The sequence below is a fragment of the Syngnathus leptorhynchus genome, chromosome 4 (genome assembly GCF_054491065.1).
Source record: "Syngnathus leptorhynchus isolate UIUO chromosome 4, UIUO_Slep, whole genome shotgun sequence".
In the NCBI taxonomy this organism is placed as follows: domain Eukaryota; kingdom Metazoa; phylum Chordata; class Actinopteri; order Syngnathiformes; family Syngnathidae; genus Syngnathus; species Syngnathus leptorhynchus.
The window spans coordinates 8637364-8655381 of record NC_141198.1 but is presented as its reverse complement, the minus strand read 5'-3'; the positions used below and the strand labels follow the sequence as shown (position 1 = coordinate 8655381).

The 18018-nt window shown below is 39.1% G+C and overlaps 1 protein-coding gene across 4 annotated transcripts in view; it reads left to right on the top strand.

The window, feature by feature from the left end:
* pbx3b (pre-B-cell leukemia homeobox 3b) overlaps nucleotides 1-2143 on the top strand; it is a 70366-nt gene extending 68223 nt beyond the window's left edge. For all 4 annotated transcript variants that reach the window (XM_085910698.1, XM_085910696.1, XM_085910697.1 and 1 more), the window contains one exon: nucleotides 663-2143. Coding sequence is in view for 2 of the 4 variants with exons in the window: in XM_085910696.1 (XP_085766822.1) it covers nucleotides 663-755 (93 nt within the window). In the remaining 2 variants the exon portion in view is untranslated. The remainder of the gene's footprint in view (nucleotides 1-662) is intronic.
* Nucleotides 2144-18018: the final 15875 nt, after the last annotated feature.

Sequence of the window (18018 nt, the reverse complement as noted above, 5' to 3'; positions counted from 1 at the left end):
ATTATGACTCTCTCTCAGAAGAGGAAGCGAGTTTGGTCGTTCAAGTAAGTAAGGTTGGAATTTGCCAGTTATATCATTGACCTACGGAACATTTCAAGTGTAGCCCATGGTAGCAATCTCTAATGCAAAGGTGACATGACAAGGGAAAAAAAATCTAAGCAATTCTGTTGATGTGCATTTTATTGATCTACTAAAGTTTGATCATATACGTATATACTGTGTCTACCCTGTCTAGCGCCCAAAGTCATTTGGGACAAGCTTAGGACAAGCTCTACTTCTCCTGCAAGTCTAATGAGGACAAGTTGAAGAGAAAACACCCTGGATTGCTCACCAGTCAATCTCATTTTATTATGTATGCAATATATGGGTGGAATTTAAGTCTTCTTTCTCTGCTTGCATGGAATTTTACATTATTCCACGCACGTGAAATCTACCTTTTGTGATACCAGCCCTGAGTGAGAGAGAGATAGAGTGAGAAAGAGAGAGATTGATCAATATCTTCCCCTAAAACACAGATCAGGTGCCAGTTAAGGACTCGTGGGATGTGTGGGATAAGTGTTTCTAGTGCAAGAGTTTGGTTCCATTTCAGGATTAAAACTGTCATGTAATCATATTGCAGAGAATGCGGTAGTCATTTCACTCTTCCCCTGTTTGTGTCTCAGACTAATGGGGGGTGGCAAGATGCAACAACTCCGTCTTCAGTAATATCTGCGACAGAGGGACCCAGCAGTGTGCACTCGGATACCTCCAATTGATCCACACTCCAAGCATTTAAGCCTCAAGATGGGCAAGGACTCTGAACTGGCTGCACACATGCAGAGGACCTCCAAAACATTTTTACGCCACATTTGGGTTTTTTATGGGTTTTATTTTTTTGTTGGTGTAATCAGCCACAACTACACGCCACATGTAAGGATCTTTATCATGAAGAGTCAACCTTTCATGATTGTCTCAGTGTTTTCTTAGTAAATCACATTTGTTGAAGGGTGAGCGCACAAACTGCATGCGCAGATATCCAACAGCCAATTGGCTCATATTCGTCAAACGTTCAATTTCACCTCTGTATTAAAAATACAGGGTGGGTATTTACATGGCATTTAAAATGTCAAATGTACGTGATTGCTCTTTTAATCTTATTTTGAAAATACTTTTTTTCTTTGTTTTCTTCGAATAAATTGAGTAGAACAGCCGTTAATGTGACAGTAACCATGCTACTGTTGACAGCTCAATGGCAGCTTTGTGGTTATGTCCAAAATTTAATTTACAACTGTATACATAAGTACAAGCCAATGATAATTCATCTCTGGAATATAAAGAAGTGTAATTGATTGTGTTACCACAACATGACACGTTCCCATATTTTATCACGTGACGTTTGCTATGTACATATGTAAACATTTTGTACTGCTTGTGAAAGTCCCCCACAGTTGATCATAACTCGCAAGGCCCAGTGACACACAAACTTGTACAAAACATGACTTGAGAGTACTTCAACTTCCCAACAATCAATACACAGCTTTATTGCCTCATTACAATTCATACCAACAAAGTCCACCATTCCTGTAGCTTAGAGTGCTCACACACTACCTCTAAACATCATGACCACATTTTTTGCCCTACTTATTTTTTATTCTATTACTTGTTTTGATAACATCTTGCAACACTAAACTTCCTCATTCTCTATGTAATGTAATGTATATTTTAATCTTTTAATAAAACTCCGTTGCTATATTGCAGCTTAAAACGACAAAAAAGTGAATCTGATAACTAATACCATGAAAAATAGCAGAGCGAGTGCATTGTTGGTCTGTGGCTTTTATGAAGGGAGTGCGATAAAATTGCGCTAAATTAACAGTAAAACTGTTGTAAATACTTAAAAAAAAAAACATTTTGAATGTTGATCATCTTATTACTAAATCATACCCAAAAAACAAAGAAAAAAAGATCACTCTTAAGACTGTAATGCATAGAAAGTTTCAGTATTCAGAACTGTATATTTCCAGCTCTGTTCAACAGGGTTCAAACTTCTTTTCTCTTTTTTCTATTGTATGTGATTCTGAAACTGAGAAGTCATGACAAATGATTTGTGGAAGTGATTCAAATGTAATAAAAATGTTTAGTGTTGCTTTCTAACAACGACGCCCTGGACTGAAAAGTCTTCCTTGTGGTAGTTGTGTAATTTAAAACAAATAAAAATTTGCTTTGATGACAGCATGCATTTATTTTAAGTGTGACAACTCATTATAAGACACATGAACTTTCAGCTCAGTGGCCTAATAGTAGAGTGTCCTCCCTGAGACTGGAAGGTTGTGGGTTCAAACCCTAGCCGGGTCATGCCAAAGACTATAAAAATGGGACCCATTACCTCCCTGCTTAGCACTCAGCATTAAGGGTTGGAATTGGGGGGTTAGATCACCAAATGATTCCCGAGCGCGACACCGCTGCTGCTCACTGCACCCCTCTCCCCCAGGGGATGGATCAAAACCACATGGGGATGGGTTGAATGCAGAAGACAAATTTCACCACACACAAATGTGTGTGTGACGATGATCATTGGGACTTTGACTTAACTTTAACTGCATGTAAAAAATAAAGGCAGTGCAATAATAAATAATAGTAACCTATCTTGCAAAGCCATTCAAAGTACAGGACAGAAGTTGAGGATTTAACCTGATCAGTAATGACATTAGTGCAATGTCGTGAAGCCTAGTTATGATCGCCGGAGAGGTAATGGATCATCGGGTACCAATTTCACATTGAAAGTGACGTCCATTTATTCTCATTTTCTCTAGTTCACTCTGTGATTATGCCCAGCTCAACTCTCTTGGATACTTAACACCATCATTTTTTTTTTCAATAGACTTCACACTCACACATTAAATATTTTCTTTGGTCTTAGGCCAATTGTCGATGGGCAGGAAGGAGACAAGTGAGATGTAACAGTTTGAGTCTAATTTAGGTGCGATGTACAGACAGTTTCCCAAGAGAGCATATTTGTCCATTCAACCAGTGCAGAATTTTGTTGAACACCTTTCTGTGAAAATCAAATCTTTGCTGTTGTAGGTCGTTGGTTTATGATCTTACGTGACTAGGAACACACACACACACACACACACACACACACACACACACACACACACACACACACACACACACACACACACATATAGTAAGAAAGAGTTGTTCGGCTGTATGACATTTGTGTCATAAATAAGAACAGCTTGCAATGAAGTACTTCAGTACAACTGGCGCATCAGACTCAGCATATACTCGTGTTCAATGTGCCACGGCCAGTTGGGGGAATTAAAAAAAAAAATAATACTGATGGTAATAATTAAGATAATGTGTTCAATTTCTACAGTGATTCAGATGATTTGAGGTGAGCTGTTGTCATATTTATGAATGACATATGATAACATCCACTACATGTCTATGGAGCTTAGGAGGTGCCAACTAAGAAGTTTCATTGATTAATTTTAATATATAATAAGGAAATTCCCTTTACATTTTGTCTTTATACTGTAGTTTGCTACTGCTCTTCTTTTTGTCTACATAAAACTAAACTGCTAAGCACGAGCTGAATGCTGATTTCTAATAACAGTGCATATGCATGTTCATATACTAAAATGATTATGAAAGCATTTGGAGTTTAAGGGCCATTATTGCTCTTCTTGGCCATTTACATTAGAATCTATTAGCACAATATATTTTTTTCAAATAGATTGATTTACTTCCTCAACTTCAAGCATTGGATTTTAAGCACTGTACTCAGCAACATTAGCCCCACAACCATTTAGATAAAAACAATACATTTTCTGAGATTATACCGATTAGAGAAGTCTCATAGGTTCATTAAAGATGACAATATAAGTAAGTAAAATGCATTCGAAAAAGCATGCACCATTAAATATAAAAATGTAGAATTACATTAGCAATACGCACTAAGCAAGTGTCGATTAAATTAGAGAACAATATCATTTAGTCTACGGCATTCGTGTTCTTATTAAATTAGACCAAATATATATTTTTTATGATTTGATTTATTGCTTCTTGTGCATTGTTCAGAGCCCTGTGTTACTCGAGTGGCTGTGAATACTTAAATGCGAAACATATAATTGCATCCTATTTTGGTCACATTTGTGAGGGGTTTCAAACAGATGTGAGAAGTAAGGTGTGTAGAGGTGTGCATGTTGATCCAAATCTGTGATCTCTCAGGTGACTTGGGTATTCTCCAGAAACAACAAAATAATCTCGACAAAGCTTTTGCGGCTTTTCCATCTAGTGCAGTGTTAGTATACGCTTGCTAAGTGTAATGAGAAGTCATTAGATTAGTGCAGTTTGTTCTCAGTCCCTGGCTACGTATTTATATTTCATATTTTGTGTTTCACACTGTATTAACAGCTGCGCCTTGTTTTTGCCATCTGCAGACAATTTACAGTACAGAGAGCTGTAATAATACCATGTTTTCTTCTTGCAACTCTCTCAATAGACAGCGCACTGCAGATTCTTGACAGGTGCACAGACATTTGCTCGAGAGACAGGGTGAGGAGGATTATTACTGCATTATTTAGTTTTCCTGAAATAAACACACACATTGCCTGCCTGGAATGATGTGTGACGATAAAGTCAGCATTGTGCTGTGCATGCACTAGCAGCCAATTATGATTTACGCCAGCCACCAAGACCCATGGTGCTTCTCCCCCTCCAACAAGCGCCACTTAGCACTGAGGATTTTCCATTGCTACCCTCTCATTTGCTCTGTATCTCCCCCTTTTATGACCTTTTTACATTCACCTTGGCTTGTTCTCACACTTGCTATCACCACAGTGGCTCAGGTTGCACTCCACAGTCTAGTTTCAGTATAATAACTTGACACTTCACATTGCATTAGTCTTAGTCCTGACAACAAGGTTATGTGACCTATAGTGTCAGAGAGCATACACCATACTTGCTTGGAGAAGCTATTTATCAAGACAGCTTTGGGCCACCTGTGATTCAGAGCAGAACAAATACAGATCAGTCCTATGGAGGACATATAGTATTTGTCTACAACCTTAGCGAGCACCTTCATATTGTTTTGTCTCACCTTAAACAAGCCACTCAGAGGGATCGTTACATTAGGATTCTAAAGTCATGTGCATGTGTATTTACAGTACAGGCATATTTATCGGATGTGTGAGCACACTGTATCAGAACTTTGTAATCTATTATTGAACTGAATTAAATAGTGGGGAATTTTGGAAGACAGGGAGCCAATGCACTCGTTGAAAAAGGGAAGATGGAGTGTGGTTGTTGGCACCCTTCATTGCAGAGACAACTGCTGACAGTTGTGTATATATATATATATATATATATATATATATATATATATATATATATATATATATATATATATATACACACGTGTGTATGTGTGCGTGTGTATGTGTGTGTTTTTGTGTGTGTGTGTGTACTGTCCTTCCACTCACCAAACTCATCTGAAATATTACGCTTTTCTCTACATTAATTTGTGCCTCAGAAATAGAATGTGCGGTCACTGCACTGTGCTGCGCTGCTGCTCTTTTTCATTTTATAGCATGCGAGCTATGTCACCATTACACAATTGCAGCCTTAGTGAAGGTGTTTATCTTATTCATGTCTTTCTCCCTTTCCCTGGGGTCTATTGGCCCCTGTCTGCTTCCTGGTGCTGTCTGGGAGTCCAAGTCTTTGTGGCACCAGGATCATTTTCCCTTCTGTAGCTGTTGTCACGAGCATGGATCGAGTTAATTCATCTTGCTAATGACAGGTGGGTCAGTGGGGTGCTGTAATTGTGATTTCCATGGTCTTCTCTTTTTATTCTGTCACAGCCCCTTGATCTAATAAAACAAACAAACAAAAAAAAGACAATTGCCTGTAAAATCCAGCATATCCGTCATGATTTTGCATCTTCACATACCTTAATTTTACAAATACAACTATATTATTTATGTTGCCATTTACACGATTTGCTCATTAGTGTTGATGTTTTCCATTTTCATGTGGACCAGTAGACTGACATTTAAATGCTCATGTTTCCTCAACTTGCAACTCGTAATAATAATTTGAAAAAATCTTCCAGTGAAAATGTAATGGGATGTATACTATTCATATAGCTAACAGGCATTTTAAGAGTAAGAGTTACCAGAATGAAGTCAGCTCTTGGAGCAGTCGGACTCGCTGGGGCATGAATCTCCAGAGAGCGCTAGACGTGGAATGAGCCCGGGCTGATTTGAGTCAGGAGGAAGGTCGTCACCACACAAATGAAAAACATGAGAAGTGGTTCAAGGTCTAATCAAGTCCTCAGACTGCACTCACTGGGAGCAATTAAGGTCCTCCCCCTCACTCAACATAGGTAACCAGATCCTTCTATTGACATTCTCAATAAAAGGTCATTTATTGTACATGGACAAAATGATCAGGCTCTATTGCCTCAGAGCCTTATAACAAAATATACCCTGGCAATAAATTGGTGTCTTAGGGATTGCATCTGAACCATTTACAAAATTGACAGGGACATGATTTTTTTTATTAGGAATCATTTAAAAGATGGCTTACGCTGAGTGTGTTGTGCAATCGCAATCAGCACGCACAGCTCTTGACTGCTTGAATATCAAGACTGTTGCAGATTCCTCCCAAACTGCTGAAATTCATTACTATCATTGCTTGTCTGACACTAATAAAGTCCTGCTACTTTCTCCAGTTCTGTCCCTCCAACCACAGAGTAAGTCATCAAACAGCTCATCATCATGATGATGATGAGCACCTTTTGACAAAGACTGTTAGAAGAAAACAACACCTATTTAAAGGCAGTGTTAATGTTCTAACTCTTCATAAAGTTATAGTAGCTTAATAAAATATCACACATATCTTTTAGGACTAAGACATCTGTCTCATTTTTTTATGAACACTTGGGCTTTCAATGTTAGTGTTTTTTTTTTTTTTTTTTGGTGTTACTTTCTTGGTTAATAAGGTGAAGAAAGCAGATGAGAGCACAAATACATGCTGCAAGAAATAAAAAATAAAAATCCAGAAGGACAACAAATGCCTTATACAATGTCTTGCTTATTAGACTTTTTGTAACATTTCTACCCGCAATCAAAATTAGATTTGTGATTACAAAAGTCGGTTTGGCCCATGGGAGCATGCGACCAGAGTAAACCAGGAAACCGTTAACCTTATTCTGTCGGGAAGTCACAATATCCGGTCCTCTAATTAAGACGTAAAATCAAGTTTCTTCAATCCATACAAAACTGATTAAAAGGGAGAATATGTGCTTGTGTGTGTGTGCCTATTTGTTAGCAACCATCTTGCTAGAAGGCTGGCATCCTCAAAAGGTTGCTGTGCAAAGCCAAGAAATACTAAAAATACAAAATATAATCCCCCCACCCCTTTTTATTACACTTCTGATCCATGGATTTGGCTGTTGTTGGATTTCTTACTTTCCATTCGTTAACCAAGCCTAAATCTAAAATCAGTATCACCAATATTTCCTATATTTCCTAAATTAATATACACAAATAAAGGAATATATCAGGCTATCTTGTGAATACCACCCATCATTTCTAAAACTTCTTATCCACCACGTTATTTAACCTAACCCTGGAGTAGTAAAATCCCTCCAATGTCGGTGGTGTTCACGGAAGGGGAAACAATGAGTCTTTTGAATAAGTAAAGAGATGCTATTCCTAACACATTTGTTTTGGCACGATCAGTAATGAATCATGGATGTGGCATGGAAGAGAGGTATTTATCTGCGAGCAGGACAAGGACTGGAGAGGGTTATCAAGCATTTTCACACATCTATTAATTCCCATCAAAGTGAGATGTACCATCGAGAAGTAAACATGTGAACAGCAACAGCCACAAAAGGTTGGCTACATTTTCATCCAGTGATTATTTATAGAGAAGAGCATTTAAAGTAATTGCTGCACGGCAGCCGGCATGTAAGAAGGTCTTTATAGTTTTATTGGGCGCATCAAGGGCTTTGTTCTGAAAAAGCTCATTTCAGCAAAAGGTGTCAAGGCCATACACGTCGTACATGTTCATCGTGCTTACTTGCAAAGTGCCATTCTTATTCATGTCTGAGTGGGCATATGCCACACAAAGGCGTGCTCACACAGAACTGATTGCGCTATGAACACGCGCAGTCGGGCTATGGCATAGATGCACCGACGTGACATTTGAAGCAAAGCTCAACAGTTCTTGGCTATCTTTGGAAAGTGATGATGATCTTTGCTGTGCTGCTCATCAACGTTGAGAAAGATTGCAATGTACAGCCGTCTGCGGGCCACACTCATTTGACATGTTGACACAGTAGGTCCTTAAAAGTGCATGTGTCAGGAACTTGGAACTAATAGTGCAATGTGTAACTTCAGAAGATTAGCCGTGGCCGCTCTGGTGTTTAGAAGCAGTTTTTGATGAATGTGTGTGGCAGTCGTACGTGAGGTGGGAGAAATGAAGGTGGCGTGGACGGCTCTGCAAGAGTGGAAACTAAGTGAAATATAAGATTGCAATATTTTGATAAAGTAATCACGCTTGGGGAGCAAATCTCAGACTCAGATATCGGCCTTTGGTGATTCCGTGCAGCTCCTCTGAACACGGCAGCATCAGATTTACAAATTGAAAATCATTAATAATTCTAACCAGGATGTGATAAATCTGGAATCACTCCCGATGAACCTGGACACCCTTTCATAAATCAAAAAGATTACTTGGAAATTTTTTAAAATCTGACGTCAGGGTGTCAGGCTTACTAATGGTTTTTGTAGATCTCTCACTGTGATATATCATTAATCTGTGATACATTTGAAGGGTGTCACCATGGCGATATGTGATTCCTCGAACATTAAGGATATGCTGGTCTGTGTCAATACAGCAGCTGCGATGGCGGAAAGCCGTATGCCTGCGGGATCATTAAGTTGCTGTAGGTTCAACAATTCATTGAATGTTGACCATAAGGAGAATTAATTAAATGTTTAGCCTTTAGGATAATTGGTCAATTTCTTGTTCAAGAATAAAATTAATTTAATAACAGAATGCAAAATAAGCAGCATTTTCTGACAAACCCAACTGCCACAGTGTGTGTGTGTGTGTGTGTGTTGTGTGTGTGTGTGTGTGTGTGTGTGTGTGTGTGTGTGTGTGTGTGTGTGTGTGTGTGATACGGTTACGTCAATAAATTTGGGAGAATCACTACCTCCACATTTCCTTGTTAAGAATGCAATTATACATTTTCTCTCACAAGGTCTAGCTCCAAATGTTACTCAAAGATTTATCCAAATCATGTCAGAACCACAGACAATGGTCACACACACAAACACCGACACACTCAAGTAAGAGGACGTTCTAGTGTATGTGCAATATAGATGCAGCAAAACATAAAACCTGAAGGAACCAAGAAATGCAGGGAAAATATTTTTTCTTGACTTCCTCTAAATTTCACGTTTTGCTGCAGATTTTAAGGCCAGATCTTTTTTTAAATTTTATTCAGGAAGTTAGCACTGCGCAAATGAATCTTATGAATATTTTTAGCCAAAATTTGCAACAACAGTATGCATGATATGCCAGCAGTGGATATGCCGTTGTTCTTCACTTTTATTGTTTAATGATGGTAAGCAAATTAAACACAAATTAAAGATGTGAAATATTATATTTATATCTATATATGTGTATATTGATGACATTATGACACTATTGTAATAGCCATTTCAGGAACTCATCATACTGAGGTGGCCGTGGTCCTTTTCAGATAAATCCAATGGTTGTGTTATTGTGTATCCGCAGCACGACTTGCTATGCTGTATATTTGAGCAATAATACAGCACTAGTTATTCCCACCTAACCCCCGCCACACTCTGGGATCTGTGCAGAGAGTATGTGTTGCTAAGACTGTGAGTAGTGCCATTGTAAAGTAGGAGGTATTGACCGTGATGGCGAACTAGGCACCTCTGTAATCTAAATGTCATTCACTGAAAAGCATCTCCCACATAGCCAATGGATTTCATCTAAATGCTTCTCCAAAAGATTCAATTACTTTTTTTCTCTTTCTGTTCCTTTCACCATTTAATCTCCGCCCTCGTTACCATGCACTAGTTGCTTATCTGCTGTGATTATAGTCATTATGAAGCAACTGTGTCTGATGCCTCTGACAAGCTCAACCAGATGCTTCTGCAACCAGGTTCTGTTTAGCTGACTGGAATGTTCTTTGGTTCTTCTTGTGCTGAGGTTTTCTCATACGGAACAGACACGGGATTCTAATTCCCAATAATAAATCATGGTCATAGATGACTGCATTGTATACTAATGGGCACCTGACAGTTGTTCCTACATGCACTGACTGTTCCACCCGCAACTCTATTTTCTTTTTTATATTTCCTTGGTTGTTTATTTTACAAAGTAACACATTTACAATATACTGACAATAGAGCAGTCGCTGAGAAACCAATATCACAATTTAATTAAAATGAATGATATCCCAAAAACCAGTGACCTCACAGCTCACAGTTCACAGTTCAGTCCCCCCGAGTTTATCCCACTGGGGTAAAATTCATTATTTCTCGATCTTATATACATGAAGATGGTGAGCTCAGCTGGGCAGAGGCGGTGTTCTGTCCTGATGGAGTCACATACAAGACATGTGTCAGACAACACATCTGCGCTTTTCATGTTCAAACTGTCTCTTGCACGGCTTTGTCAAGGTTTCGGCTGAGGGGGGCGGAGTTTAAATACAACCGCACAAAACTCAATTTTTTGACAATGACATCAAAGGAGACAGCTGCTTTTGTGTTTGAAGTGGAGAATGATGAAAGTGTTGTGAAGACAGTAGAGTGGTGGGGCAAGTTCATTGCTGCCTTGCTGCGAGTATGATTATCGTCTGGTATTGGCGCTGAGCCCCGAAACAACTGTCAGCATGACATGGGAATAATGATCTCCTTTTTTCAAGTGCTGACACCTCAGCAACTCTGACACCGAAACACCTTCTGTACTACACATCAGAGAATCAACTTTTTCCTTTCTTTCGCTTTAAGTCAAATCCATACGGTAAACTAGTGAATATTTTCTAGGAATTGTTTTAAAGTGGATTTTAAATGAAGAAAATAAGGCAACCAAAGGGGAATAAATTAAGGCGTGGTCATTTATTTGAAGAAAGTTCAGCAACACTTTGGTTCAACGTACGACAAGTGTGTGTGCATGCCCGCACGTTATTGGTTAGGTGGCTTCTGAGTGGGCCAGCTATGCTAAAAAAAATATTTGTCCTCAAAATGTCTCCTTTCACGCTTTTGATTGTGTCACAAATCTAACTGAAACCTATCTCTAGAGTATGCAAATGTTACGGTTTTCTTCCTGATTTAAAAAAAAAAAAAAAATTCAACATTCAATTTTGGATTGATATCAATCACAAGTCTATTATGGTACATATTGATACTGACTTATCAACTAGCCCTGCTACATACTATACATACTGTACATAAACATATTGTAATTCCCATTTATACATCTAAATGTTGGTTCCACTTGGTGTCCGTGGTATTTACATCTTGATCTGTTGCTTGTAGCAGAAAATCCTGCATGAAGCGAGTGATTCATGAGTAAAGCGACTGATGCTGGGATGATAGAATCTGTAGAATATTTGATCCACAACCCACTAGGAAAACACCCTTGTGTGACCCAAGATGCAAAGCAACTCACCAAATACTCCAATCCTGCACCAGCAGACAAAGTTGCATTATATACTGTCCTTCTTATATATGTCGATTCTCTATTCTATACTATCCCACTGTATGTTTCACACCCCCATTCCCGCCAACAAAACACCAATGGAGCATCGCTCCCAATTTTGATACATACGTACCTTCTGTACAATGACAATAAAGGCATTCTATTCTGTGGTGAAGAAAAGGGCAGAGCTTTCTTTGGACAACCAACAGAAAAATTCCTCTTTGAGATTTTCATCATTTGTCACAACAAAGGCTTAAAGGTGGTACCCAAATCATGAAAGAAAATCTTCTCCAAAAAAAATGGACACAGCAAGGTGCAAGAGTGGTGAGCAAACTACCTTACAGCAAGAATGTACTCTGTTATTTTTTTCCTGCATTACTGTACATTTAATTTGGAGTTCTTACTGTTTGGTTGTCTTTGAATTAATTGTATTTATGACCCCATTGAAAAATCTAGTTGTGAAACAATATGATCCTTTCACAATTTTGCAGATTTAGAGTAGTTTCCATACATTTTTCCAAGCCATGATGTTTCATGCAGACACCCCCAAAACTGACTGCTGTAATAAAATAAAATATTGATGATTTCAATTTTGATTTATACTCTCCAGTGATTTAATTTCACATTGTCTGCTTTTGAAATGATTTAAAACGGTGAAATAACATTTCTACCACAAAAATCTGGTATTTTAATAGGGGTGAGTATATTTTCATATCTTCTAGAGTCATTTTTCATTCCTGACGATTCTTTGTAAAACTGTGTGTCCTTAAATATACTATAGGTTACATTTACCTAGTAAAACAGACAAGTTAATAGTCCTCCCGTTATGTCTTGCGAGCTCTACATTTAGTCAGGCCTCTAAAATACTCTTCTGCTAACTATTATTGTACATAGGTTGGCAGTCCATAGTCGAGCCTGTAAAATCTTTCAGGAAGGGTCATTAAGGATATTTCATTATCTCCATATTGCCAAGGTCAGGTTGTCCATATATCCACTTTACGGCTGCTGTGGGAATATGCTGCGACTGTAGTATAATAGACCAGAAAATGTCCACACCAGGAATGATGGGAAATCAATACTAGGCCCGACTCATCAATACAAACCCCATTTTCACAAGCAGGAAGAAGGTACTCGGCTCAGGGGGGGGGGAGGAAATGTTGAGGAAAACATATTAAATCAGAGCTGGAAAAATAAAATAAACAATGTTGTTTTATTGTTAATAAAATGTTTGTTCTTAAATGTACTATGGGCTGGATGAGTTGTCACTGATGTGGTTTAAAATGGTTTGGCTTGATTTAGTTTTAATCTGCCAGCACTGGTTCAGACAGTCCATAAATGTCCCCGCACAGTCATGTAACCACGTTAAAGTAGAAAGAAACATGGCTTGTGACAATGATTTGGCCCATTTGTTACAGCTCTGGCAGCCAGGGGCCTCAATCTGCCTTTGGTTTGTTAGAAGAATGTTGATGCCTTCACTTTATTGCACAGTAATGGCAGAAGAAATGTAGGATGCAGACAAACAAAGGGGCGTTTATATCATTGTGACTCATGGAAGAAGTGAAGTGAACACCATTAAATCATTACTAAGACAATTACAGTATCACACTTGCATGATGTTTGACATGTACAAATAAACACACTTGTGAGTGAGGGATAAATAATATAACTTCAAATTTTAGCTATTTGTTCAATAAACGTAGCAGTGAGTGTTGTGGTCCAGCATTCCACAGAATTCACAATGTGATGTGAAGGAGAAAAGCGAAAACAGCCTCTGGTTGTTTAACCAGCCGCTAGTAGCCTTGGGTGTTGTTTGTTTATGCAGCACAGCTTCCACCAAATGAATATCATACTGGTAAACGGGTGCTGGAAACATTACAATTCGTATTCAAGCTTCCCCTTCTCTCCGTTCTCGTGCAAAAAAGAAAAAGAAAAAAAACCTCAATTAAATGTTTATCAATGTCTTTCTCTATATGGCAAATTATGATAAGATGCTTGAGACATTGTTCGTCAAAAACACTTCCGCTTAGTGTAGGTACATTGTCTTTGTGTGAACATTGCACATTGTGTGCTGCATGCTAATGACTTATTGACCACGTATAGTTTAATGAGACCTTGGGTGCAGGGGCAGCCATGATATATGAGGGTGACAATTGGCCTCTGCTGCACTGATGACCTAATTTCAATATTCAGAGACTTGGGGATAGAAATGACACTTTTCTCATTTCAAGCTACTGTATGTACTGTATTAGCCCCTGGCTGACAATCCCAGTCCAGGCACATCTTGGCTGGAGCAAACCCACCAAATCTCAAACATTAGTTGTAGACACAGCAAGGTGTATCCTGCTATCCAACCGCCGACAGAGTGCACACAGCACAAGCTTTTGACTCATTCCAGGAGTCACCTTCATCTTTTCCGTTCAGCTGACTTGATGCATGCATTCAGGAAAAATAAAGCAGGGGCTGATTCCAAAAGAGCTCTGTCTTCAGAGATAACCTTGAGGATGTATGGCATTTAGCATTCCGCTCAACCCCAGACATGGCTTCCTGAATGCGGTCATGGCTTCCCTAAAGCACATATTTTGATCCCTGGCCTAATGCAGGGAAACACTAATACATTTTCATTCTAAATGGAGGAGTTCTATCGTCTTCTTCTTAGAAAGGTGGCTTCAAATCACAATTGAAATATTGACATTGCATGATAGAGCAAAATGGGAATGACGCTCAAAGACCTATTTGCATTTCTGTCTTCAGAGGAGAGGAACACAAGTTGCACAAGTGCAGTGGAAGGTTATAAAAATGCCAACTTGCATATCATTCACCTTTTATTTCCTTTGTATTAGTGAGTGGAGTTGTCATGTATTGGCATTCGTGTCGAAATGCTGTGCCAAAGTGATGTGACGCCAAGAGAAATATTCGTTGTTTTAACCTTGAGCAAATATGAATACATTACATGTGGTATCGGTTGTACCCCAGATGATGTGCTCATACTGTGTTCTGGCTATGCTGCTGTATATTAAATGTAGCTTTTACAGCGCGCAGGAATATGGGATGTCACGTTGCGCATGGAGGACAGGTGAGCCACAGGATGGCAGCTTTGTTCTCTTTCTTGCCAGGAATCATGGGAAAGACCCTCTGTAAAGACTTCAACGACAAAATAGGTCATTCATAGAAAGACCAATGGAAGCAAATACACCAGAGCTGAAATAAAACAAAAGATAGGACAATATGTTGGCCAAAGCAAATTATTTGTTCAAAAGTGGTGTTTCGATGTGTGTGTGTGTGAACGTGCATGTGTGTCTTTGCGCCACAGGGACAGTGCAGTAGCTCATGGTGCTCCGACAGGTCCACTGTGTGTGGTGTTCTGCAGCATCAGCAGCCGGACAGGGGCCAGACGGTGGATTTATGATGCCAGGGAACGGAAATGACCTGCTTCTGTCATTGGGTGTGTGCCCCATCACGAGAGGCTCTAAACTATATTGGCACCGCACTGACAGACATGTTTGTCATCCAGTCACTTTTGAAGATACCAAGCAAGGAGTATTACTCCTCAATCTGTGTGTGTTGTGTGCGTTACTACATCCCAGCTCTATTTTTTGCCTCCACCAAGCATGGAAATCTGATGTCATAACCCTGCATGCCACTTAGTAGAAATGCTTCCATATTCATTTGCTTAATGAATACACACTTTCATACAACACTTTTTTTGGGCGCTGTTATTGACATGAATCATTTGCATTGATAAGTAGACCACCTTGGTTGGTGTTGACCCTGTTACAATAAGGTATAAAAAGGTCAACGATTTGATATTGTTGGCTTGTAAGAACATTTATGACATTGAATTAGACAACATTTGCATGATTCCACAATGCCAGAAGACATTGTGCATCTCAAACCAACAACAACAAAACAATCTATAACACTAAATTGATGTCACGTTTTATAAAAACATAGTTGTCTAATTTAAAACCAACGAAATGTTTGCTTTGATTTTGTGTGCAATGACTCCTTATGACACAAAAACTGCCCGTAAAAAATAGAGGCACACGCGCACGCACGCACGCACGCACGCACACACACACACACACACACACACACACACACACACACACACACACACACACACACACACACACACACACACACACACACACACACACACAACACCGACACACTCAAGTAAGAGGACGTTCTACTGTATGCAGGGGGCTCAGCTTAACTAAGTTTAAATATTTGGGTCCTTCCTGTTACTTTTCGATTATTCACGGTTTGTCGAGCACGGGCCTCCTCTTCCCTCCAGACAAAGTGGCAAAGGAGAGTTGCCACTACAGACGTAATTTAGTTATCGCCAATCAGTACTATACTCATTTTGCCAGTTATTCATTTGTTTATTTGTACATGTTTCAGAAGTTAAAGAATGAGACAGAGGGGAGTCTAGAATGGCAGACTGGCACAATACACCAGAGCGTGTTGAATTTATAATTAAGTCTCTGACCACATGTATGTAGAAGCAAGCAGATAATAATGCATCCCAATCTCATACGGGCAAAATAGAGAAGAGACTGCCAAGTGGATAATAAAAGACCCAGTACTAATTAAATCACAATCGTATCTTAAATCAATCTGTTGTCAGTGCAAAATAGATGAAAGATGGTGTAACAAAAGCAACCTTTGTCTGTGGCTGAGTCACAACACTAAATCACTTGATCAGCTCATTTACTGTATGCACCATACCATTTATTAAATATGAGGCAAAACTATAAAGCTGATCTTCAAAAAGTGTGTCAGATGATTTAAAGCAGCATTAGCATTAACTACCTGTCCTACTTACAGTTTGCAATACGCTACGCACAACAGACACCAAATTCTCTCAACATCCGCTTGAACTTCCAAACATTTTCCACCATCACCAGCCACGCAGCCTTGCCTCACCCATCCATGCTGATGAATATTTTATGAAGATGCAAAGATTTCCTCCTTCTCGGAGTGTAATCAAATGCACACAGTGCTGCGGGGATTTAAAGAAAAGATATAAAGTCACATCTTCAGGAAGAAATCCATTTTTCTCGAGGCTTGCATTCATTTAAGAATCAATGCAACTCTCGGGGGACTAGTCTCTTTGAATCACACAACCTTTTTGTTATTATTCTGATCTTCTTTAAACATGGTTAACCGGTTGGCAGCAATTGAATGCAGATACTTAGTCATTAAAATGCTGCTATGTAGTTTTATATAAGATCCCACTTTGAATAAAAAAAATAATAAAAAAAATCTAAAGTTGAATTGTGACCAGAACGCTAAATACAATTTATAGATACCTATTCAATATTTAAAACTATCTTGCTCTCAGCTAAAATCATTTTGGTTTGAACTTGATAGATTCAACTGGAGGGGTTTTGATTGATGTATGACTTGTGTTTATTTTTATAGCCATTCTCCCTGCCAGGATATGATTCTATTAGAATAGCTGATATCCTTGGAATCATTGGCACAGTGTGCAATCCATCCTCTTGTTATTTTTATTGTCATGTTTGAAATGCTGTATTGCTGAACTGTTTTAATTAGTACTCTGCGCTTCACGGAGATCATTGTTCACGCTTGCCTAATTATATTTAGATGGGCCAAATATCCATGAATGGAAACCATTTATTCTGCATAGATGGTGAAGCAATGGACTTCTATCTTGGCCCCCGTGACAAGGCTATTACTGGTCTACTTTGACTTGGACACGCTAAATAAACACATCAATTTCCGAGGTCTGGAAAGTTAGGGATTGAGGCTAAGAGGGAAGTTATCAGCTGCACATGGTGGATGATATTGTACTGCATGGGGACCATAAGAGTGTTTGCATTGGCTGGATTAAGCAGTACTATTTTCTTAACCTCGGCAAGAGCACAAAGCTACTTACTGTTGAAAAATCAACAGAGCGAAATGCTATACTTCCAGCCTGCATTTGCCTTCACAATGGTTATAAAATAGAGAGTGATGGGGAGGGGGGGCACATGATTGGTGATGTACTTTTCTTTTTTTTTTGCATTCATCCTCGCCTGAGACCCAAGTGAATGTGATGGTTTCAGATTTGATTAGGCAGCCCAGGGGCCTCAGTAGTCCAGTTTTGCAATGGGCCGGCAGGGGCCTTGTACAGGCGTCTCATTGCTCACCATGCCTCAGTGGTGATGTACACATCGAGTATGACCGCCCGCTTGATTTAAACGCAGTGCGCTACGATGTGGGACTGCGTTCACGCTGTGCAATATTGTGGCCCATTCATCCACTCACCACTGGACT